This window comes from Alligator sinensis, unplaced genomic scaffold (assembly GCF_000455745.1).
Source record: "Alligator sinensis unplaced genomic scaffold, ASM45574v1 scaffold1073_1, whole genome shotgun sequence".
Taxonomy (NCBI): domain Eukaryota; kingdom Metazoa; phylum Chordata; order Crocodylia; family Alligatoridae; genus Alligator; species Alligator sinensis.
The window spans coordinates 98,160-124,212 of record NW_005842539.1 but is presented as its reverse complement, the minus strand read 5'-3'; the positions used below and the strand labels follow the sequence as shown (position 1 = coordinate 124,212).

The 26,053-nt window shown below is 43.3% G+C and overlaps 1 protein-coding gene across 1 annotated transcript in view; it reads right to left on the bottom strand.

Moving 5' to 3' along the window:
- ATRNL1 (attractin like 1) overlaps nucleotides 1-26,053 on the bottom strand; it is a gene marked incomplete at its 5' end in the record, with an annotated part of 851,278 nt that overhangs the window by 729,137 nt on the left and 96,088 nt on the right. Inside the window, 2 exons of the mRNA XM_006031896.2 lie at nucleotides 1,353-1,485; nucleotides 24,316-24,434. Of these exons, the coding sequence (XP_006031958.2) occupies nucleotides 1,353-1,485; nucleotides 24,316-24,434 (252 nt within the window). The remainder of the gene's footprint in view (nucleotides 1-1,352; nucleotides 1,486-24,315; nucleotides 24,435-26,053) is intronic.

Genomic DNA, 26,053 nt, shown 5'->3' with positions numbered 1-26,053 from the left:
TTTCATGATTTTCTAAAAATGTATTCATTAATTTAAATTATTTACTGAATGGTTTCTGCAAAAATAATTGCCTGTAGATTACTTAGTAGCGTGTCTGGTATTAGAAAATTGTGTTCATTAGCTTTGTCTGAACACATTGGACACTAAGGCATTGTTTCTGTTCCCTGAGTAGATCTGCATAACGCTTAGAATTTAAATTACAGCATAAATACTTGGGTTTAGAAGGACTAAATTTGTTCTCTGGGGATGTACTATATTAGCATCTTCACTTCACTGTCTTCACAAAATTCTTGTGAGTAAATTCAATGACCAAATTGTCCCTGGAAAGCAGATCTTAGGGCACATCTCTACAGAAAAATGACTGCATCCCAGAGAGACATACCCACATTTGTTTTAATCTAATTAATATGATAGCAGCAGTGAAGACACTGGGTGCATCTACATGTGCTGTTAAGGTGACACAAACTGTGGAACAGTTTGTGCCAGAGTTTGGAGCTGCTCTAACTAAAGTGCCTCCCCCCCACCCTCCCGGAGCATGTGTAAAAATGCCCGATGTGGCCAAGTCTTCTCTTGCAGCTACTTGTGCAAGCCAAACTAAAAGTATCACAAGTATGCTAAATCTGTAGTTCAACCATACTTAACAACTGTTGTGCAAACTCAGCTGTAGCAGGAATAAATAATATCAAAAGAAACCTGATTTTTATTTCTGTGTAAACATTCATGGAAAATGATTTGGGGGATTTCCCCCAGCGCTAAAGGCTGAAACATGGTAACAGAACAAGGCTAGATGCAGTCACCCCAGGTGTAAATGGATGCATGGTCAGTAGGTGGTGGGCAGTCAAAAGTGGCTGTATGAAATTCAAGGCTTTTTCTCTTCTATTGTGCATTGCTGGCCATAAAAACTGGCCTATGTCCTAGCACCGGGCTGTCTAAGTAGCAGACTGCATCTGGCACCTTAGGGGTTACATTGCAGCCCCCAGGCTCTAAGCCAAGATGCAACTCCCCCCTGCTGCTGCTGGTCAGGGCTCCAGGCTCCTGCTCCCTGCCCAGCTTCCTCTGCTCCTCCCCACCCCTGAAGGAGCCTGAAGCCAGGGACCTTTGGGGAACCCAGGGACTCGGTGTGGGGGGGGGCGGGGGGGGCTGGCAGGAGTGTCCTGCACAGCACGGTAGGGGCCCACATGGCAGTGTGTGGCCGGAGAGGCCATGTGACCCCCAGCCACTCAGAAGTGGGATAGCCCTGCCCTACCCCAATAGACCGTTCTGCTTCAGCCAGCCTTCAACTCTGTGGGTCATTTTTAGCTCAGTTTTAAAGCCAATAACGAAAAGCAGAATTCAAATGTCAAAGCTTGTACCTGGTAAGGCCTGGCATTCTTGCTGCCGCGGATCCCACTGGCAGTTCAGATTCAGAGAACAACTTTTACAGCTTGTCAACTTGTTACAGATCTGTTCATTTCTCACATGACATTTGGTGTAGTTTTTGACCGACTATAAAAACAAAACAGACAGAGAGCATATTACTTGTTAAATTGTTAAGAGGTCAGGATCAAAGTACCCATGTATTTCACTCCAACAGTTACAGACGGATAATCCAGGAAACCTGCCAAATGAAATCTGAAATACTAGTCAAAATCTAAGGTGTTTGACTGACTGGAGAAGCAAAATTAAAGGACTTTATCACTTCACCTGAATTCAGCAAGGCGAGGAAAATAGGAACTAGATCCAAGACAGCACAATATGTAAAAGAGGAACAAACCTTCAGCATTGTTATGAATTTCAGGAATTTTCTTGTTTTAGAAACTAACTTGTAGGTAAGATACAAAGTTTAAGAGTTAAAGGACCTAGAGGTTACCATCTGGGTAGGAATTAACAAAAGCCAAAATAAAAGAACTTCCTCTCCTTCAGGGAATAAGTGAATAAGAAAAGCAAGTCAAGGTTCTTTGGGTAAATCTGATATCTTTTATTAGACCAACTAAATAGTTGGAAAATTTTTGCTTAGCTAGCTTTTGCATGTAAAAACCCTTCATCAGGTTTTTAAACCCAAAAGCTTGCTAAGAAAAATGTTTTCCAATTATTTAGTTGGTCTAATACAAGATAACAATTTACCCAAAGAAGCTTGTCTGCTTATGTCCTTAAACCAACATGGCTACAACCTACACCCCTAAGAAAAGCAATAAACTCTGAAGGCAGGTTTTTTGCAGTTTCTTTGGCTAGTGAGGTATTGCTTTCTAAGAAAGGCGTTTTTAACATAACTTTTCCTGTAGAGTGATTTTAAAGCAAGACGCAAGTACTGATATCTTATTTAATGTACTACATGCATACACTTCATTAATGTCCATTTTAAGGCTGCCTCGTTCACTTTGTGTGAATGCAATCCATAAAAATAAAGTCGCACTTAAAAGCAGCAGCACAATACCCTGTCAAAAAGAGACTCAACTCCATAACAAACTCCCTTTCAATTCCAGTATATACCCCCTCAGAATCGGACTCAAAATAGATCATCTTAACTCCTGCCTCATCTAACTTAAGGTATAGTCCCCCATAATGGTAAATCCTACCTGTGTATTCAAGAAGTGGGGAAATTCAGCTCATAGAGTCACTATAGGCTGGAATAACAAATGTAGACTTCACATACTTCAGAAATTTTAGAGACGCAAGAACAGGAAAGGAAAGAATAAGAGAATTAAATGGGAGAAAGGAAAAAAGATTCTGCCCTTTACTGAATTACTGTAGAATGGCAATTTTTTACAGTATATTACATATATATACACCTATGTAGGTGTGTACACACACACACACACACACACACACACACACACACACACACACACACACACACCATGTAGGTCAGAGCCAAACTCAAGACCCAGTTCAAGTACAACTCCAGACAATGAAAGAAACCATGGCTCTATTTTTCATGCTGATCTGAACTTTGGCAAATCAGTTTCCCTCCCAGTTTGCTTTCCTATTGGTATGTGGTATAATCTGTAGTCTGACTTCAGTAACACACTCATACCAGAGAGATCTGCCTGTTCACCTAGGATAAAATGATAAATGTTCCCTAAGTAGTTGAAGTATTCCTTGACTCTCCCTAGCACTTAGTATATAAAACTGCAAACACTTACGTTATCTAAAAGCAAATGAATAAAGCAATTAGTAAATTCTTATGGATAATACACATACAAACCATATCTAGCAAGCAGTTTGTTGCTTTTGGGCGGCAGGGGGGAAGGAGGTGAATAACTACCATGCCTGCAAGCCAAAAGCACAGTTTACTGTTTCCCAGATCATCTTTGTTGCAGAGCGGAAGAGAGACAACCAGTAACATTAATGCAACTTCATCAGCAGATTCAGGGCCTGAGTAATAACAGCTATGGTCATTCTTGCTCCTTAAGATTTCTGTACCCTTCTCTACAAAGACCAAATTGGCAGAAGTGACTGTCACATACACGTCTCTGTAACAAGTAGTTACAAAAGTGTACTTCAATGTGCATTTATAGAGAAACTGTGCTAAAACTTGCAGCAGTTTCAAAAACCATAAAATGCATCAAACTTGGATGAATTAAGTCAATGGGTACCCAGACATATTTATTTCAAACCCAGTGTTTTTGAATATGTATATATGTGGGCTCCTCGCTCCCATCCTCATGGGTAGAAGGGCTGAGCTATTAACTTCCTCTCCCCATCTCGAGGGAGCTGACTCAGGGGTCTACTTTAATCTCAACGATGTAAGAATATTATAGGGACGAGAGCAAAGTCACAGACAGCTGGGTCCAAAACCATTGAGGGCTTTGGAGGTTACAAACAGTCTCAATTTCATTTAGAAGGGAAGCTGGCATAGACCACAGAACTCCAGTCTAAAGGCTTCTCAATTCACGATTCTGCTTAACAGGCAACAGGCTGTGGCCTTTACACTAACTTCAACTTCTGAATCATGTAGAGCTAATTACAGAAGTCTCAGAGGGACAAAGGAATTGGTAATTGTGGCAAGGTTTACACTGAAAAGATGGCATTTTCACTTGTCAGGCTGTGATGGGGTGGGGAATTACTTTTTGCTACAGCTGCTACCTAAGAGCAGTTATACACTTGCTCCAGGAGCTGGGGGGCAGGTGCTTTAATTAGAGCAGCTCTGAGAGCCACTCTAATTAATGCACTGGGAGAGTCTTGTGTATCAGCGTCCCCATGCTGAAAAAATGGTGGTAGGGGTGCTTTAAGTAACACGCGTTGAAGAAGCTTTAGTTAAAGCACACCCACCACCATTTTTCAGTGCAGGGATGCTAATACAAGAGATGCTGGAGCGCAGTAATTACCACACTCCAGCAGAGTTGATTAACAACAGCACATCAGAGCAGCCTCACTGCACACGTATAGGTGCCCTCAGTGTCCCACAGCAACTCAGGATGTGACAGCCTGAATATCTGTTTTACAAGCATTAGTCCCACTGCCACAGTGAGCAGTGCTGACAGAAGTTTCCACCATCTCTTTAGGCTGCTTTCCCTAGCACGCCAACGTTTTCTTAGTCTTCTCTGAGTCCCTCTCAGCTACCTCTAAAATAGGCACTGGCTAATTTATTCCACTGTTCCAGCTGGAGTTGTGTGATTGAAACCTAGAGCTAGGTGTCAGCATATTGAATATACTGCAGTCCAGGTCTCTATACTAAACCTCGAGTAGCCCCATATACAGATAATATTTTTTCAGCATATGCATATCATTAAGCTATATGCAACATTAGACTTTATTTTGGTGGGTATCTAACTCCCTAATATTGTCCCAGCATCCTAGAAAAACAAAAAGCATGTTAAAAGGGGAGATGTGACAATAAGCTAATGTAGTAGTTTAGTGTTACAATGGTAATGCTAATGCATTGGCCTACTGCTCGTCATTAAGAAAAACAATCCACTTGTAAATTGTAAGGTGCTAAAGCAGAGTACTTGTTAAAATGAGATTTCAATCACGTACAGAATCAGCTTCATTAATGTTGGAGAGAACCGACTACTGTTTAGGGACTTGTTCGGTGCTCTTATTGGACCAGATGTCTATTAGTAAATAGACTGTGAAAGTAGCCCATTATTTTTCTGGTCTACAGCAGAGAATCCTCTAAGGCCACTCCAAGGTAAACAGAAACAAACACAGGTAAGTTGTTCTGATACAAGGAGCTGAGACAGCTGCAAACAAATACTGCAAAGTGTCAGAATGTCTGCTTCTACAGTATGCACACAGACATTTCACAGAACTTTTAGTGCCAATTTGCATTTGGTTTAGCTCAGTCATTATACATATTGACAAAGCTGCCCAAGAGACACTTTACAATGAATTTTAAATTTCAAGTAAGTGCCATCTGCTCACTTACAATAGCCCTTCCTAATACTCCTTGTTAACGCATCATTATCACAATGTCAAAATCCTGAACCATATAGATGTTTTAGGAAACAATTTTTGGCAGTAATATTATTCACAACATGCATTGTTCTGAAGAAACTAAGCAATTTGTATCATCGTTTTCTAATAATGCTGTTAGTTTAGCACAGGTAAGCCAAGGCTATTTAACAATGTTTAAAAGGAAATTTAAACTACTAGTGACTATTCTTTAATAATGTTCTCTATTGTATTCCCCTATTCCCAACCCTTATTTCCCTTAAATCCAATATAAACATTCCTTCTCTGAAAATCTCATTAGCTCAATGTAAATGTAAATCCAATAGGTTATTCATATTAACACAATATCAAGGTTATAACTTGAGCTAACAAAACCAATGAAATTCAAAAATATGACGGCACATCTGTTACTGAAGTTCACAAGCTGCTATGGGACATTTGTAATATTCATGCACAAGGGTATAAGTAAACCATCTAACATTTGAATTTTCTCACTTACATCTGATATAGTTACGTTCTTAAACACTGGTCTTGATATCGATAACATATGGGCAGATTTCCACCCCCCAGGAGCTGCAATGACTATCTACACAGTCATCTGCCCCTGTGTCATGCTCTGCAGCATGAGGGCCTAATGCTATTTTATCTTAGAATAGTAGCAATTTCTGAAAAATTGTCCAACTCATTTTCAGTCTACTGCAGAATGGTTTGGGATAATAAGACATTCTTCACTGTCTTTCCAGTCTACTTTCAAACGTTCTAAGCAACAGCATTTCCACCATTTCTCTTGGGTAACTACCGGACGCCTCAGCCTAATTCTACCATTAGTAATTATTTAGGCTTAAAATTTCCTTGGCTCAGTTTGATAATTCTGAACTTATTTATGTTTCTTTTAACCAGCTTAGACAACTTCTTCCTCTGCTTGATGTTATTTAACACTGTTTGCATTACTGTTGGTCAGGAACCAGCTGTGAACCAGGTCCTCATTGTGCTAAGTACTGTGCATACATAGAATAAAAAGTCTTTTTTTTTTTTAATTCCTCCAAGACATTGTTAAAGGTGCTATTTAAAGCAAAAATTCCACTTGTTACCTCTAGAAATCCCCATTCCCAAATTAAGTACAATGCTGTTCATCACACCATTGTTTCTTCCAATTTCTTAGGTCATCTGGCAGCGCTTAATCCATTTTTTTTTTCATTTACAGCTTTTTGCTTTACTTGAGTCTACTTTCTCAACGAGACCGTACAGAATAATTGTATAAATGTGGAGGTTCACTGCCACAGAAAGAGTTTAGGGAGCAGCTGTACCCACTTTTGGGACTGTGAGAACTGGATTAATCACAGCTACAAGAAGGACACTTCTCACTCACATCTCTAGTCTGCAAAACTCCAAGATAACTTACAGAAGTGAAATGTTAAGTGTGTGCAGAAATACACCAGTCATACCTTCTAACATTTCTATCTCCAGCTAACCCTTACGGCATGAAGCATTTGTAGATATGAAGAACCACAAGTAGAGACCATCAATGTAAATGACTCACCAATTGGGCTACAGTTTGGCTCAAAGACGCTTTTCCCATTCAAGTGCCATAGGAAATATATTAATTTGTCCCTAATGTTTGTAGAAACTCCACAGACGTCAGGAGACATGTGACCAGTGCACTATTTCCAATCCCTTCACACAAGCCCCTGTCCAACCACTCCGGAATACTGTTGCCATGTATCTGTTATGACCCCTGGCCTCCTCTGCTTTCATATGCTCAGTGACTTCTGGCATTCAACAGTATAAGACCACCCTGAAATAAAGCCCATAAATCAATGGACAGTCAGTTTGTCAAGAGGAACACACAGATTTTGCTTTGATTAACTCAAGGATGCACCAAAAATGACGACCTAAACTTCTCAAAGAGGAATCTCAGAATGCAGGATGCTATATTTCACCAGCTGCTACTTAATTATGGGATTAAGTAGCAGAACAACTGCAGAGGGAAAAAGTAAAAGGGCTCAAGTTGAACTACTAGAAAGCCAGTTACACCAATTCCAACTCTGATTCTGCCCTGAAAAGCTGTTTTATAAGGAACTGGATTTTAGTGTTCTTCATCAGAGCCTCATTTCAGCACTGGCTCATCTCTGGAGCCAGGATGGATTTGTGTTCAGAACCTGAATGTAAGGAAATGCCCCCTTGCTAGACCAAAAATCATAACCTCCAATAATAGTTTTACATTGAATCACAGTATCTCTTTCTTTCTAGATCAATGTAGGTAGAGTTGAACCACACAGAGTAACTGAATTTTCTCTGATTTAGTTAATCTATAAAGCCCAACTGTAACCTGCCTCCTGCCTAACTTCAGACTAACATAGCTAACTACCTCTCTCTTCCCAGAGCAAGAATAAAAACAAGGTGCAAGGGCCCCACACACACACACAAAAAAATCAGAGGAAGACTCAACAAGGAGAAATGCAAAGTGCTGCACCTAGGGAGGAAAAATATCCAGCATACCTACTGCCTAGGAAATGACCTGCTGGGTGGCACGGAAGTGGAAAGGGATCTTGGAGTCCTAGTGGACTCCAAGATGAACATGACTCGGCAGTGTGACGAAGCCATCAGAAAAGCTAACTGCACTTTATCGTGCATCAGCAGATGCATGACGAACAGAACCAAGGAGGTGATACTTCCCCTCTATCAGGCGCTGGTCAGACCGCAGTTGGAGTACTGTGTGCAATTCTGGGCACCGCACTTCAAGAGAGATGTGGATAACCTGGAGAGGGTCCAGAGAAGGGCCACTCGTATGGTTAAGGGCTTGCAGACCAAGCCCTACGAGGAGAGACTGGGGCACCTGGACCTTTTCAGCCTCCGCAAGAGAAGGCTGAGAGGCGACTTTGTGGCTGCCTATAAGTTCATCATGGGGGCACAGAAGGGAATTGGTGAGGCTTTACTCACCAAGGCGCCCCTGGGGGTTACAAGAAATAATGGCCACAAGCTAGCAGAGAGCAGATTTAGATTGGACATTAGGAAGAACTTCTTCACAGTTAGAGTGGCCAAGGTCTGGAACGGGCTCCCAAGGGAGGTGGTGCTCTCCCCTACCCTGGGGGTCTTCAAGAAGAAGTTGGATATGCATCTAGCTGGGGTCATCTAGACCCAGCACTCTTTCCTGCCTATGCAGGGGGTCGGACTCGATGATTTATTGAGGTCCCTTCCGACCCTAACATCTATGCTTCTATGAACACCTCAGTCAGGCAAGACCTTTGCTGTTATGAAGCATATCGTTTTATTTTTGGTTATTTTTAGCCTATAAACCCAACTACACTTCAGCTAAGGGTACAGCACTACTACGCTTAAGCTCTTCTGGCTGACTAACTTCTCATCCTTCCTTCTCTCCCAAAATACACAAGTTAAAAATGGCGCACAAGCGGGGAAAAAAAGTTGAAAACTGGCAGCTTACATTCATGGGAAGTCATAGCACTCTTCAGATGAAAACTATGATTGCAGAAGTAAAACGTTCTTCAGCTATAGCCAGAGCTAAAAGTAATTTGCCCTAATATTATCCCAAATACCAAAGACATTCAGGTACTTTCGCTCTACAGAAGCTGATTTTTGTGGAGAACTTTGCTCTATTCCTGGAGCATGACAAGATTTTTTACCCACTAAAATTCCCAGGTGGTCTTTGATATTCCTTGGTCAAGCAAGCTTTCCTCTACCTCTAGTCTAACTAGAAAGCACTTGCAAGTCAGTTATCATCCTATCTGTCATAAGATGCAAAAAGGTTTCTGTAAAATAACTAGAATGTCTTCTCCCTGAGTATGGGTAAAATGCATTCTTTTATATTCGGGTATCAAAACCAGATGACACCTTTTAAAGGATGCAGTAACTTAAAAAGTACTTGGCATGATTACTGTCTCCACTGTCTCTCATGACCTGGACCTACTACATGTCTATTTTCCTCCTAAAAAAAAGGGTGGGGGAGGGATTTTTTGGAGAAGCATTTCTTCAAGACTATTCCTTTACAAAGTCTCAGAACATGCAGAGGTCTGCTGCTCGGTGACAGAATCAGCCAAAAGAATGGCATTGTTTTGAGATAAATATTAATTCTTCTTATTTACAGCTAAACATTTCCTTGCCTGCTCCAAAGGCTATTTAAGTCAATGCGGGTCTTTCAAAGAATAAAATTAAAAGATAGCAAGTGCATTTTAAGCTTGTTTCCCTCTTTTGTCAAGACCAAGTGCAAGAGTTAACAGACTCACTGATGGTAAAAAATGCCTAGAAGACCACCATATAGTGAAAAGCATTCGAGATTGAGGTCCATAAGCAGAGTTCCAGGGATGAATAATTCACAGAAGTGTGCAAGTGTATAAAGCTTTCTTCAGAAGGTCAGAAATTCAGCTGGAAGAGGATACTGACCTGACCAATAAACCGTGGAAGAAGAATATGAATTTGGAGAAGAGAAGGAGAAAAAGGGAAGGAGTCAGAGAAGAAATGAATAGCAGCTTGCTCATGTTGAAAAAAGCCAGACATCTAGACTACCTTTAAAACATGGGACATGCATATACGAACATGATCCACAAAGGCCTGCATAGTAAAAGAGTAGAATTTTGCTAATGCACTCACTTGCTCCAGATGGTGAGCAAAGAATGGGTATATGCATGTCATCAATCACACCAGCACAGCACAGGAACTCCATCTGTTCAAGCCTTGAAATTGTTTCAGATATATTTTCAATTTTTCCAAAACCAGGGTCAGCACAGCACCAATTATTTTGCAAACAGCCATAGCTATCATGCCACTGCCAAACTGATCATCAACAAATCTATAATAGTTTTGGGATGCCAGTTTCCAGGGAAATATCAACATGTTTCTGACCCGCTGTCTCTCTTATCTGGGTGTTCTACTACTAAAGAGCCAGGGCAAGCTTCTCACTCAGCTGCAGAAATATAATTTTCATCATACAAAAGTTGTGGGCCCACAGCTGTCCATCTCATATTTCCATCAGCATGCAGTCCTACTGCCCTGTGTTGGTCAATCTGTGCCATAAGTTGCCATCTGCATGAGTCTACCATGAAAATCAGCATCAGCCTGCTCCATGAGTTTATGTTCACAGTGTGTTACTATGTTTGCTACTGTACTTCTTGTAACTGCAAGTTGCTCTCTCCATCTTTGCCAAGCCAAACCTGGTTTCCAAATACCTGCCACCAAGTTTTGTCAGCAGTTTGTGCAGAGATACACCAAAGAACCAGTTGGTTCATAAGGAGCAATGGCTGTCCATCCCAATTCTTAGGGCAAGACAGATCCATAACATAGTATAGCAAGTTTGAGTCTCCAGGGGCAGCTGCAATGCCCCCAGTGGCCACATAATTCCTTATACACTCTGGCTCTCTGGGTGCAGTTCCTTTCCTCTCGGCTGCCATGTCTTAATGCAACTAGTTAATTTGTAAAACAGGCGTCTGCCCTCGTGTCCCCAATGCAAGCCCTTGTGTGTCCTTTGACCATCTGGTCTGCCTTGGTCTTTGCTGGTCCCAATCCAGCCCCTCAAGTGTTAAGTGTGTCCTCCTGGCTTGCCAAGGCTTTCGGGACTATTCATGACCTCTTTTTGCACCTACAGCTATGTTCATGCCTCACAGATATTACAGTTTAATCACTGTGCTGTCAGGCCCCTCCAGACCTCCACTCCCTTGTTGAGGCCTCAGCCTTCCCAGCTCCCTCCCCGTTCCTCTAGCCGCATCTGTAGCCCAAGGCCCACTGTTCTGGACATCAGCTCCTGGGACCGATACTCTGTCTAACCCTCTTGGGCTCTGGGGCCTTAGCCCTGGTTCCTGCCTCTCTTGGGCTTCAGGCTCCTTGCCCTGGCTTCTGTTCTTCTCAGACATTAGCCTCTGTCCCTGGTTTCTGCCCATCTCAGGCTTCAGACCCCTGGCCTTGGTTTTTGTCCCTTTCAGGCTTCAGACCCTTGGGCCTGGTTTCTGCCCCTCTTGGGCCTCATGCAGGCTTTAACACTGTAGGCTTCTACCTGCCTGTCTCTTGAGCCCAGCCCCTCGCAGAGAAAAAACTGCACATGGTCCAAGTGGCCTCCTTGTCACCCCTTCTAACCACTCCTGGTCCACTGGTCAAAACATGAACAAATAACCAAAAACAAATAGCTGCTTAAAGATACAAGCCCCCCTGACTGTAACTAAACCTATCTCCATACTCGGTTTGGCTTCCCTACAAATTATAATCTCCTTACTTGCAGAGCTCAGGGTAGCTGGTCTCCTGTGACCATCCGGGTCAGGAGCTCCTGTTCCTGCAACCCACGGGGCCAGACTACCTGCCTAGTCTCAGACACTGGTCTTATATGTCTCCCAAGACCTGCCAGTTCTACTTGAGTGGCTCCCCAGCTACCCACAGGGGTTTTCTTTTAGTCTTGATGACCAATCTGCCTTTTCTTACTGTGTCTTAGCTCAGCCATGTGTGGCTGTACTTTTAAGCTACCTAGATGCCTGCACAGCATACTTCTCTGCCTGCTTGCTGGCAGCAAGCTTAGTAGAAGTTAGTCTGCTTCCTAGCTGCTAGCCCTCCCAGAGCTGGCTCAGCCCACTACAGCAGCCTCAAAGTACCAGGAGCCCTCTGACTCCCTGTTACATGTAGGCAAATAATACGTCATTGTATACACTGTAAGAAACTGAATTTCCTGGGTCTAGAGTCTAGACCACTTCCTCCCACAAATTTTAAAGTGGTTAAAAAAACTGCCCCTCAAGCCCCTAGGCATGTAAGCAAAGAGCTTTGCAGTGAATAAAAAGAATCACAGAAAAATAAGGCGAAAAGAGACCTCTGGAAATCATGTAGTCCAACCTCTTGATCAAGACATCATCCCTATTTAAACCACCCCAAACATTTGTTTGTGTTGCTGCACTTAACATTTTTCAATAATGGAGGTTCTACAACATCTCTAGGTACATCTGTGCTAGTACTAACCATCCTCACAGTTAGTAGGTTATGATACTATGAATTACAGGATATACAACCCAAGCATGTTGTTGCTTCTTATAATAAGATCAGACATGGTGTAGATGTGGGGCATGATAGAATGTTGCATTGTAACAAGTTAGGCAGCCATTCACTGATAGACCATAGCTGCTTGACCTACAGTTAGGATACAGTTAAAATATATCTATGAGCACAAAGACCACAATATACACATGTGTTGTATTAGGATGCAAGGGAATGGTAGAAATTTCTCACACCATCTTCTCTTTGAGGGAAGTGGTAGATAGGATGTTAGTGATGGTGATTCCAACCAAGCTGAAGAATCAAGTCATGAAAAATTTAAACAAATAAAGGCATAAATAAATAAAAAGGAGGTGGAGGGAAACTTAGCTGGGCAAAACATGGCTCTGTGCGACTCCCCAGGCTCTCATGTCAGCTTCTGACACTGAAAAATGCAACAGAGAAGAAAAGGTTGTTGACAACCACAAAGGAACCCCTGACTATTAGGATTTAGACTGGAAGATGACTTTTTTCAGATTGGTAAAACATCCCTGCTAATGAATGCATTCGAAAGGTACCACCACCAAAATATTCTAGGCTTCTCAGATTTTAGATTGGCAGAGATAAGGAAAGATTTCAGACAGTAGGGTCATAATTCTCTGCTGTTAACAGGAAGCACAAAAGAGGTGTTAGCATGATGCTAAAGGGCCAGAAAAGTGCTGATTGACTAGACATCAGTCAACTTGAGGATCAGAGGTTAAACTTTTACTCTCATCATTATCAAGGTCTACCTACACTCTTATAACAGACGGTGAAAAAGAGTCAACTGAGCAATTCTATGACTGTTTACAAATGCGTAAATACGTAAATGCAAGAAAAAAGACGACATTTTTGTAGGGAACAGCGACTGGAATCTCTAAATCAGTGATAACACTGGATGGCAAGATATGGAGAATTTTGGATATGGTGCTAGAAATTAATTAGACAAACAGGTGCTGCTATACTTTGTGAGATTTTAGAAGCTCCGCATAAGCAATTCCAAGTTCAAGCACAAACTTAAAAGGAAATGGACTTCAGAAACTCCAAATGGCATTGACAAGAACACAACCGACTTTGTCATGATAAATAAATAATAAGCAGATGAAATATATTAGCGCCAGAGTTTCCTTGAAGCTGATGTCTCAGCAGATTACCACCTTGGTTCTATGCAACGTTTGGCATCAATTTAAGCAATTATGGGAGAAGAATAAGCTGCAAGGCCTGTCATACAATATGGAAACACTAGAAAAGTGTAAGGCAAGAAGAAAGCATAAAAGACAGGGTTCAGCCAAGAGCTTACAGGATTTACCCCAGAACAAACAGAAAAATGGACAAGAGGTTAAGCAAACCTGCTACACCATGGATATACTAAGAAGTGGTGCTCCACTCATCTGCCTGCTGAGACAAAAAAGAGTGGCATGAGGTAGGTCCACAGAGGCTTGAGTTAACATCTGCTGATATGTTATCTGGCCCACAGGGCTCACCATAGGTCTGTAAATTTGGTGACAAGACAATCAGTGGCAGCATTGCCGCAGCTTCACTGCAACCACTCCCCTGCTGCCAGATTTTCAGACCCATTGGGAGTCCTGCAGTCCAGATGACACAGCTCAATGGGCCAGATCCAGCCCATGGGCCATATCTTGGTCACTCCTGTACTACTAAGCAAGAAGGCAATTAGAATGCCATTAATATTGGAAGACACTTGTCAGTGGAAAGAGGAAAGTCAAAGACAAGATGACAGAATGGAATGCTCACATACAAGCATGCCAGAAGTTCTCCAAAAAAAAGAGAGCAGATAAAATAGACAAGAAGAACTGGCTCAAAAAGAATTGCCAAAGCACTGAGAAATTCCTAAAAGACTCCAAATGAAAAGGAGGCATTCAACTTAGAATAATCAGGAAGCCTAAATGCTGTACCATCAAAGACAAGACTGCTCTCAGAAGAAAATAACCTCTCAAAGAAGGTGGATCAACTATTATCTGGGCTTTTTATATGGATTGAAAGACAAGGGGGTGCTCAAAAGTCTGGAAAATGTATCAATGTCTGACCAGGACGTGGACAACCAGGATAATTCCTTGCTGGTAGGGGTTGGGAGAGTACTAAAAGGCTGAAAAGAACCCAAAGAAAGTAGGAGTGCATTTCATACCAAGAGAGAGAATCATATCAGGAGCTAATGGTCTGATGTGGCAACTGTGTGTGTTTTTCAACAATATCTGGACAGAAGAAATAATCCTTGAAAAGTAAGGAATGTCATGTCATAATGACAACACCCAGGAAAAGTGAGCATCTGCAGGACTGTGTAAACAACAAGACGATATTGATGACCCACCAAAGTTAAAGATTCAAAGTGTAGACAAAAGAACACCCATCTGAAGAGCATGCCAGTTTTCAGTGATGGTATGGCAAATCCTGTGTCTGATGCCAATCATGGGCAAGTTCAGGGAGGAATGTTTTCAACAGCCGTACCAAGTTCAGAACGTCATTTGATTTAATATGGCAAATTCAGCTGAGGGATGTTCTGAAGTCATGTCAAGGGAAAAATGGTCTTATGCAAAAGAAAAGAAAAGTACCGGGCAGGCAGTAAAGCAGGCAGCATCAAGATGGACAATAAGCATTTGTCTGCTTTGTCTATCTGGAAATGATGGCTCCAAAGATATAGTGAGATTACAGTTCATAAAAGGGGCCTGAGATGACTCAAAGCTGATATGAAAAGACAAAGGAATAGTTATAGAAACAAAACTCAGACTGTGGAAAATGTGTGCTTTCTCTATCCTGCTCTATGTGGCAGACACACAGACCCTTCAAGAAGACCATTATACAAAGGCAACTGGCCTCAGATATGAATATTACAGATGGCTGGCCTCAGAAATGAAATATTACAGATCGCTACTTGCAGCCAGCTGGATTCCATCATAAATTAGATGATCAGAAAAAGGATCAGGGTGAAAATTATTGTTACAACAAGGAGGAAATGCCCACTGCTTGGACATCTCTGCCACATAAAGGACGATTGCTTGCTGAAAACCACTCTCTGCAACCTGATATAAGGCAGCAGACCAGGAGATCAAGAGGCAGACTGTGTAGGAAGTGACTAGACAACATAAAAGAGTAGTGCAGTCAGGATCTGAAAAACTATATGCTGAAGCCCCAGACAACACAATGGACAGTCAGAGCACAATGTATGACTGGAACAAAGGAACAAAGGATACCTTGGTGGTGCTTAAAAGATCACCGTTTTCAATATCTGTTCCATTATTTCTCGACAAGTCAAAACTACATTTACCAAATGGTAACTGCAAAGACTAGTTTCTCTCTCCTTCTAAAAAACTGAGACCAAGTATGTCTTTTATTCCAATTATCGCACATCTTCCCTGTTCATGACTTGGGGAAGGGGGGGCAAAAGCAGGAGGGGAATGGTTCAGATTACTGATTTGCTAAATCCCATTTGATCAGGGATCCTGGTTTTCTCTGATAAAAAAATAGCAACTTCTGTGATAAAAACCCAAAAAACCACAAAGTTTTATTGATATATTTACAATTTTAAACAATTTGAAAGCCTAACAGTGCCTCAATTTCTATAATAAATTCTAAATATTTATGAATTTTGGTATTTGATTTGGGGTTTTTTACCATGGAAAAAATCAGAACTACCCTTGCCCCCTTTGCTCACAGAATGCAGCTCCAGACCCCTCACTCCCAAGCCACAGCCCGCCAAGCACTGCCGGCACCCCTCACTCCCCGCCAGAGCAGCAGGGAAGCTCCTTGCCGCTGCAAGCTCCGCACTGCCCTGGTGACACACCCCCTGCCCACCCCCCAGCAGCAAGGGGCACAACCCGATGCCACCACCTCCGCTGCTATGGGATGGGCAGGGGGCACCTTGCCAGTGTGATGTGGGGCTCCCAGCAGCGGCAAGCTTTCCCACCTGGCCCCACTCTGCCCTGCTGCGTCAGGTCCCACCTGCGGGAGCTGGTCTCCAGGCTACCTGGTGGCCATGTGCATATATAGGCACATGGTGCCCCCTGCCTAATCACCCCCCTCCACTCCCCCCAGCCCCTTGCAAGCTGGAACTCTGCCAGCCTGCAGAGAGCTCTTTGCAAAAGCACAAAATCTGCATGTTTCTCTGTTAAAATGAAAAATCCAAGTTTTCTTGGGTGAAGGGGGAATCCACATTTTTTCTGTTTTTCCTAGGAAACAGAAAACCCATATCCCTGCTTATGACCCAGCGATAACCAAATATAGCAGACCTGCTTATCAAGGTTTAAGACCTTCCCCAAATAGTTGGTTTCTGTCAAGGATGCAGCAATATATATCATCAATATATATCAAGCATAGTACCCATACGCTGTGGGTACTATGCTTCTATTTAGGAAGGTAGAGGTCAGTCTATTCTTGTTCCAAGACCCTGTACTTAAGCCTTTATCAGTTAATATTCTGAGGTTAGTTTTTCTTTCTCCTACACTAAATGAGATGGGAGTGGGAGGAAGAACCCTCTACTTCAGGGGGGATAAACCCTCTACTTCAGGGGGGATACCTGTGTCTGCAAGTGGAGGAACTGCTATGGGGATTCCCTCGCTTGCACTTCTTGGGTCAGGGCATGGCAGCAGGAAACGTGCATCCAGGGAATCTCCTGCAGGTGGATTCATAGTGCCTGAGTCTGCAAGCAAGGGGGGGGTTCTCCCACTTGCAGAAGTATACCTCACATTTGGAGGGTGGTACCCAGGGCCATTGTCCCACAGGATCAGGCCCCTGAAGACTCAGGAGTGGTAAGGGCCCAATCCTGTGGGACAACAGCTCCAGCGATGTCTGTTTCTGCTGATCAGTTGGATCAGCCGTGTTGGGGCAGCTGATGCTGCAACACAAACAACATCTGTTTGTATCCTAAATAGAAGCACTGTACCATCAGAGACCACTGCTGTGAGCAAAAGGATTGCCAGATGATTCAAAGCTATTAGGCAGAGTTACATTTTTTCAAAGTTACTATTGTGCCATTTATGCCTTTTGACTAATTTTGTAGGCAATCCTACCTAGTAACTGAGGGCGTTTATAAACATGCTCTGGGAAGCAGGGGTGCTTTAATTAGCACAGCTCCGAGAACCGCACTAATTAAAAACACCCAAAGATCACATGTATCAGCATCCCCGCACTGAAAAATGGTGGAGGGACACTTTGAACTAAAGCTTGTCAAACTAGCTTTAGTTTGAAGTGCCCTGCCACCACTGTTCAGTGCAAGGACACTGATACACGTGATGCTGGAGTCTGCTGGAGCACCGTAATTACCACGCTCCAGCAGATTTGATTAACCAAGTCTGCTCCGACACGCTGGAATTATAGCGCATCGGAGCAGCCTCCCTGCATGCATATAGGAGCCCTACAGTATTGTGATGGCCTAGATCAGTGGTTCTCAACCTTTTTTGTACCACAACCCATTTGTAAACATCAAAGGCCAGTCCTGACCCACTGCCCCCCCACCACACACACACACACACTCCTCAGTGTGGGGGGAGGGGGGTAGGTGGCTGGGGCAGGGCAGGTGTGAAGCATGGGGGGCCCCCAAGCAGCCCCTCACAGACTGAAACTCAGCCAGCCTGCAAGGGAAACCCCATGGTTTCCCACCTTTTTCTCCTGTAAAGGAGAATCCATTTTTAAAGTTTGCTGATCCACTTTTTAAGTTTGGTCATGGCTCTTTTATATATTCTTGTGACCCACAAGTTGAGAAATGCTGGCCTAGATCTTATTCACAGTTCTGTAAGGCAGTAGCAAAGCGATGAGATAACTCACTATCTCAGCATCTCAATTTTGCCATTTGAAATATAATTTGAAAATTATGCTCTCTCCTTTGAAGACTAAAGGTTGAAAAGTACAAATTACCATTATTATTCTGTCATCTTGCAAACAAGCCTTAAAACGAAGCTTCTTTGTTCCACCCCTTTATTTCCAGCAACTTATTTCTACCCTCAGAACTTCGAGCAAAAGCCTTATGTAATCACACGGGCTCCTGACTTTGCTATTTTTCTTTTCCCTCTTTTTTTTTTAAACAGCCAGAGATTTGCATTTTTTTAAATAAATGTTTTGTACGATCTTAAGGCACTTCATAATCTCAAGGGAAGTAAATATATGCTCACAACTCTGACATACATCTGTTTTTAGAGCATCTCAATGCACTTTTACTGTATTGTAAAATCACTGCTATATGTTAGTAGTTCTGTAAAGCAATCATAAATTGCACATTTTAAACATCCTGAAAATTACTTTTACTGATAACATAAGTTTGCACTATGCTGTTAATAGTGTTTGCCTGTATGGTGAAAAGTGGAGTAATAGGAGGTTTCAGTAGCAGGCAAATTAAAAACACAGCAGGCATTAATGTTTTCCTCCCCCACCCCCCTCCTCCCCTTGAATGTATTCTTATTTTAAAAGCCTGTGAAATTAGGGGAGGAAAGATGCATAAGAAATAAGGGTTTATACAAATAATAGCACTCAGGAGACTGTCATAAAATTGTTAAGATTTTAATATTTATCATAAATACATTCATCTTCTTCAATCTCCAACTGATAGGTTGGCTGATCTCGTACGGCGAGCTTTAAACTAGACTCGCCGGGGGAGGGGGCTGCAGGAAGACGAGGAGACGCCATCAGGGCAAGGGGTGCAAAGGTAAGTAATGGGGGTCCTGATGGTCTGCCTAATCGGGGGGGCTTGTATGTAGTATACTATAGTTACTTTTTCTTCCTGTACATTACCTCTTCACTTAAAGCCATGTTCCTTATTCTGGCATGCCTGTGGGTATCAGGGGGGGGGGTGGGACTTTATGTCAAGGAGCACTACACATCCTCTGCCAGCAGTATGGGGTCAGGGGAAGGGCGAGCTGAAGTGCTCTGGGTCAAGATCCAGGGGGGGCAAGGCGAGAGGGATTTGACGGTGGGGGTCTATTACAGACCCCCCAATCAGGAGGAGGAGCTGGACAGGGAATTTTCAGGCCAGCTTGCGGAGACACTAAAAGCAAGGGATGTAGTTGTCATGGGCGATTTTAATTACCCGGACATCTGCTGGGAGGAGCAGTCAGCCGGGACGGACCGCTCCAGGAGGTTCTTGGCCGAGTTGCAGGACCTCCACTTGATTCAGGAGGTGCACAGTCCCACCAGAGGAGATGCTCTGCTGGACCTGGTCCTGGCCGCAGGCGACGACCTGGTAAGAGGCCTCCAGGTTCTTGACCACCTGGGCAATAGTGATCATCGCGTGCTGGAATTCACCATCCAGCGTAGAGTGTCAAGGGCCCGCAGCAAGGTGGTGGCCCTAGACTTCAGGAGGGCCAACTTCAGTGAGATGAGGAGATTAGTGGGAGAGGAACTGGGGTCCTTGAGGGCAGAGGAACTCAGCGTCCAAGAGGAGTGGTCGTTCCTTAAGGAAACGATACTCGGGGCCCAAGGGGTGTCCATCCCGACAAGAAGCAAGGCGGGCAGGAGTGTCCAAAAGCCCCCCTGGCTCACCAAGGGTGTCCGGGAATGCCTGCTTGCCAAAAGGGTGGCGTACGCCCGGTGGAAGGGGGGTGTAATCTCCAAAGAGGAGTATACCTCCTCTGCTCGGGCCTGCAGGCGGGCTGTTAGGAAGGCCAAGGCGGAGATAGAGCTCGGATTAGCGTCCAGGATTAAGGATAACAAAAAGTCCTTTTTCAAATATATTGGGAGGATGAAGAAGGCGCCGGGTAATGTGGGGCCCCTGCAGGATATGCGGGGCAATCTGGTGGTTGCGTCAGAGGATAAAGCGGACCTCTTTAACCAATTCTTCACCTCCGTTTTCTTGTGCAGGGACCGGGACTTCCCTGCTGTGATAGAAGCCGGACGCGAGGGGATCGCCTTCAGACCTCAGGTTGGGGAGGACCGGGTTAGAGAGCTTCTGGAGGGGCTGGACGCGTTCAAGTCAGCGGGTCCGGATGCTCTCCACCCCAGGGTGCTGAGGGAGCTGGCTGGGGTTATTGCAGGGCCCCTGGCACGGCTCTACGAGCGATCGTGGTGCTTGGGCCAGGTGCCAGACGATTGGAAGGTAGCTAATGTGGTCCCCATCTTCAAAAAAGGGAAAAGGGAGGACCCGGGCAATTATAGGCCCGTCAGTCTTACCTCAATCCTGGGGAAGCTCTTTGAGAAGATCATCAAGGAGCACATTTGTGATGGGCCGGCATCAGAAATGATGCTCAGGGGCAATCAGCATGGATTTATTAGGGGGAGATCATGTCAGACCAACCTGATTGCCTTTTATGATCAGGTCACAAAGGCCATGGACGCAGGTGTCGCGGTGGATGTAGTCTTTCTGGACTTCAGCAAGGCCTTTGACACCGTCTCTCACCCCATCCTAATTAATAAACTAGGCGACTGTGGCATAGATGCCTACACGGTCAGATGGATTGCAGATTGGCTGAAGGGTCGCACTCAGAGGGTGGTGGTGGATGGATCATACTCGACTTGGGGGGAGGTGGGTAGTGGAGTCCCCCAGGGCTCGGTCCTGGGGCCTGCGCTGTTCAATTTCTTCATCAGCGATCTTGATGTTGGGGTGGAGAGCAACCTGTTTAAATTCGCTGATGACACCAAAATTTGGGGGGAGGTGAGCACGCTAGCAGGGAGAGAGAGATTGCAGAAGGATCTGGATAGGTTACAGGGGTGGGCAAACAGGAACAGGATGTGTTTCAATACGGACAAGTGCAGGGTGCTGCACTTGGGTAGTAGGAACCAGCAGCACACTTATACGATGGGGAGCTCCCTACTTGAGAGCACAGAGGCGGAAAGGGATCTTGGTGTCATTATTGACTCCAAGATGAACATGGGCCAACAATGCGAGGTCATGGTTGGCAGGGCTAACCGGACCTTGTCGTGCATCCACAGGTGCATCTCAAGTAGAGCCAGGGAGGTGATCCTCCCACTCTACGCGATGCTGGTCAGGCCGCAGCTGGAGTATTGTGTCCAGTTCTGTGCGCCCCATTTCAGGAGGGATGTGGACAACATGGAGAGGGTCCAGAGGAGGGCCACCCGCATGATCCGGGGACAACAGGGCAGACCCTACAGTGAGAGACTGCGGGACCTGAACCTATTCAGCCTCCACAAGAGAAGGCTGAGGGGGGACCTGGTGACCGTCTATAAACTCACTAGGGGGAACCAGAAGGGTTTGGGGGAGACGCTGTTTCCCCTAGCCCCCGCTGGCATAACAAGGAGTAATGGGCACAAGTTGATGGAGAGGAGGTACAGATTGGACATCCGAAAAAACTACTTCACAGTCAGGGCGGCTAGGAGCTGGAACCAATTTCCAAGGGAGGTGGTGCTGGCCCCTACCCTGGGGATCTTTAAGAAGAGGCTGGATACCTACCTGGCTGGACTCATTTGAGTCCCGTTTTTTGTTTAGGGTTCTTTTGTTGTTCTCCCGCCCTGGCGGGGGGGCGGGCTAGAAGATCTATTAGGTCCCTTCCGACCCTAAAACTATGAAACTATGATAGTGAAGATTCCAAAAAGTCTTGCATTTTCAAATGCTACTGCTCTTGACTCTTGTCAGCCAACTCTCTTGGTCTTTTTGGTTAAGATCAAGTGTAGTCCTCAAGATGCTTCTCAAGAAAGCGGGTGGTGAAATCAAGCAGCCCTTCAAAAGGTAAATGAACCTGCCACTACAGACCAGCAACAAGATCCTGCACATCCTCTACTGGCAGGGGAGTGCCAACATGCCTCACGTGGGAGAACTCTGTACCTTTCAGTAGTCACCCATGCCTTCTACCTCCTGACCTGCCCTGACAACCTGGCAAGCAGCATCACCAACTGCCAAGAGGAGGATCACCAGGCTGCCATCCAACAAGGACCCAATCATGTTCCTGAGCAAATGACTAGAGGGAAAGTTAGGACAACATGGCAAGGATTCTGCCTCACTTTGTAGCCAAGTACATGATGCTACACAGCACCTCAGGAAGTGCATCAGGAAGTGCTTCTGGACATGGTGCAAGGAGCAGCAGGAGATGGGGCTCCCAGCCTCATCAGCCACCCACATCACCATCACCCCATTGCATCAGAACCTGCTTGGAGAGGCTCCTGGAGGATGCCATGCAGGTCAACTACACTGACAACCTTAAGGCAAAACCCAGCCAGGACGAAGTCTTCAAAGTCATCTGGAACTGGGACGCTAGCAGCCACTTCATGCACTTTGCAGACTGGCACTTCATCCATTGCATCCATCTCAACTGCCTCCTGCTCAACAGTACCATCTGTTACAGAAACCAAGACAAGAGGTGCAGTTACATGGACAAGATCTGCCCCATGTCCTATGTGGCTGTAAGGCCAGCATAGGAGTGTGGCAACTCTGTCACAATGTTATCATCATCAGCTGGTGAAAGCCATCTCAGTGATAGGACAATAGCTGTGAATCATGCCATGCTAGGCTGCAACAGCCAGGTGCATTCAGACATTGTGGTAATGGATGAGGACAACAAAAAGGTCCTGATGATCGGCATGACCATCCTCTTTGAGAACTGGTGGCAATCTTTCCCTGAAGCCCAGGAGCAACAGCTGATCAAATACAGATCACTAGCCAATACCCACAGGGAGAAGGGGAATGATATGATGGTGCAGTCACTGATTGCTGGAGCACTTGAAGCACGGGACTTCAGCAATTAGAGTGTCCTGTGAGCCTAGAGTACCCTGCCACTATGCAAAACTGATGAGGCATCTCATGGTACCCAATACCATCCAATGGTGGTGAGATATCTACATTGAACACATCATGGGCCACCGCTAATATGAAGACAGCTTCATGAGACCACCAACCAAAAGCAAGTCAGAAGAGACCAACTGAAAACCTCTCTCATGTGCCATCAACAGACCAAGGCTTTTAATGCCTTTAACTTCTTCCCCACCCTAGCATTTGTACATTACATTCTAAACCATTGTCTAATAATGTTTTACCAGCCCACAGCTCCGTACCAAACCCCACCTTTATCCCAAGCTAAGAAACTACGTGATTGACTGCATGTTCTAGATTGCACCAACAAACACCAACTATGTTCTATGTAGCTACTATGTGCTAGGTCCTACCATTGCTTCAATCTCTACACAGCTATGATTTTTAACATACACTAATAAAGTTTTAAATGTGTTCTGTAACATACTACAATGTGATAAGTTTATGGATTTTTGTGTCTTTTTTTAGTTTAGAGGACATTTTTCAGTAAATGAGTATCCATACATCATACAGATGCCTTTTAAGAAAAAAGATAGAGGAACAAATACAGTTAAATAATCAAGAGACTAGGTCTTGTTCCCCAAGCAATCACGCAACAACACTGTGCTTTATTTTTCCTGAAGTAATAATGCTTATCAGTCTGTGAAAAACACCAAGACACTGTGATATAGATAGACAGATAGATAGATAGATAGATAGAGGGAGTTGTCAGAATCTCTCTTATGCATTTAATAAAAACTGTTCCATGTTAAGTTATCACATACCATGATTGTGTATGATTTCTGCTGTAAACAACAAGCTATAATGCTAAAACTGCTGTGTTATCTGGCTGGCATTTTTAAAAACAGCTTCTTAGAGACAGACCCTCCACCTCCCCCACAAAAATACAATAGAACACAGGTGTTTCTCCCCCGAGGCTCCTTTAAGAATCCTAGCCATTATCACTATTATTGTCACCTTTATATTTATCAAATAAGAGTCTAAAGTGTCTTGGCAAGGTTAGGGGTAGCATACAAAGTTATTCAGTTGAAGGATGGCAGAAATCAAATATATGTAACCACAAGTGTCAATTTTCAGATTTTTCGCATTTATATCAACTCTACAATGTATGAAAGTGTGATTTATTTTATATTGCAAATGCCTGAAAATGTAATGTGACAGTTTATAAAATGGCATTAAATAATAAGCTAATGGTTATAAAAAAAAAATATTAACTATGTATTCAGCTACTGGCAAATGCTCACCATACTGCAGTTACTGTTTGCTGAAATGCACTTCTTGTCATCACACCATTGGCACCCATTTGTATTGGCAGAACAGCTAGCACAGTCTGCATATTTGTAACATCTATCATCAGCAGCAGCTGTAATACAAACAGGCGACAAAAAGAAACATGAAGAGGAAGAAGAAAGTTGCCACTTTTTAACAACTACTTGGGATAACAGCTGTCATTTTTCTTCGTAAACATGACCTTCAATTTGAAATGAGAAAGTTACTTAATAGGAAAACAACAATATTCAATTAATGTTATTACACACTGTTTAAATTCTTTGAAGCTTCTTAAGCCCTGACTAGGTCAAGAAATACTACTTGATTAGTAACACATAGGCCAATTTTAGAACAGTATGCATATCAAACAAAATGTTACTAGTCTTTTATTCTATTTCTTGTTAAAGTATTTAAAAATAAATTTAAAAAAAACTAAGTTTGAATTTTTGAAGAAAAGTAGTAGGTTATTATGCAAGCAGGGATCGTAAGAAGTGAAAAAAAAATCCTATTTCTAACAGACAGAAAAATAAATACTAATGCTTACTACATTAATTTTATATGCTCAGTATTGATCAGTATTGTTTAGTAAATTGACATGCTTTTGAAGGATCTCCCACACAGAAGGGTACAGAAGTGAACCTGTCAAATTTAAGTGAGTCTGCTTCTTACATTTGCAATGTACATTTCATTAAATGTTCAATATGAAGTATATCCCTCAATATGATTTTATTTATATGCCCTTCTTAGCTAAATTATTATAAATGTTAAATAATCACCACCTATTATTCTAATACATGTTATTCTAATATACATCCTTTTGTGTCATTTACTGAAGAAGACTCCTTTTCTTTTTTGTTTTGCAATCAGACTGAATACTTGACCACTGACCAATTCTCCTTTGCTTCCAAAGTGAATTATCCAAAAGCAAATGTGATCTTTAACTTTTTATCCCATTCCATATGTTAAAAACTCTGCCGTTCAGCAAAAGCTTTTCAAACTAGAGGAACTTGAATTATCCCAAAAGTTTATCCAACTTGCATTTTTAAGAGAGAACAAGACTTAAATGGCACTGCCTTTGATCAAAAGCTTGTTGTCTGACTTCCACAGAAAATTCAAAAGAACATCTTAATAGGATACACGGTATCCTGTTTCTTCACAAGATGTGAAGAAACTCTGTTGGTTTATTAAAGCATTTAATTTAGATATATGATCTCTTTATTAATTTTCAAATATGTAAGGCCACATCTCCGCCTTCATCTTTGTAAAACACAAGCACACACTGAATAGCCAAAGGGGAGAACTCCCACACCATGCCATCCAGGAATGGGAATGAAACCCATGAAGTGCAGAGCTCTCTAGGGGAAAGAAGAAAATCCATACAATGCCCACTGAAAGATTAGACGTCAGTGGGATGGGGAAATGGGCCCCAAGGACACACATGAGGAGAATATTGTTCATCTCAAGTAAAAAGACCTACTCTTTCACAAAGGAAAAAAAAAACCCTTAAGGATAAAGGTCATATTAAATATTTAAGAAGAGTTTTCTTCAACACACTCTCATGCTTAAATGCATCTTCTCTCGGCTGTTAAAAGGTGTCACAGGGCGGGGTCCCTAGAAACAGCCGTGATGTCCTGTAACGGCCCTGTAACTGTGCTAGCTGCACCCTGCAGGCACCTTGTAGTCTCGCCTGCCACATCTTATTGTTTGAAATAA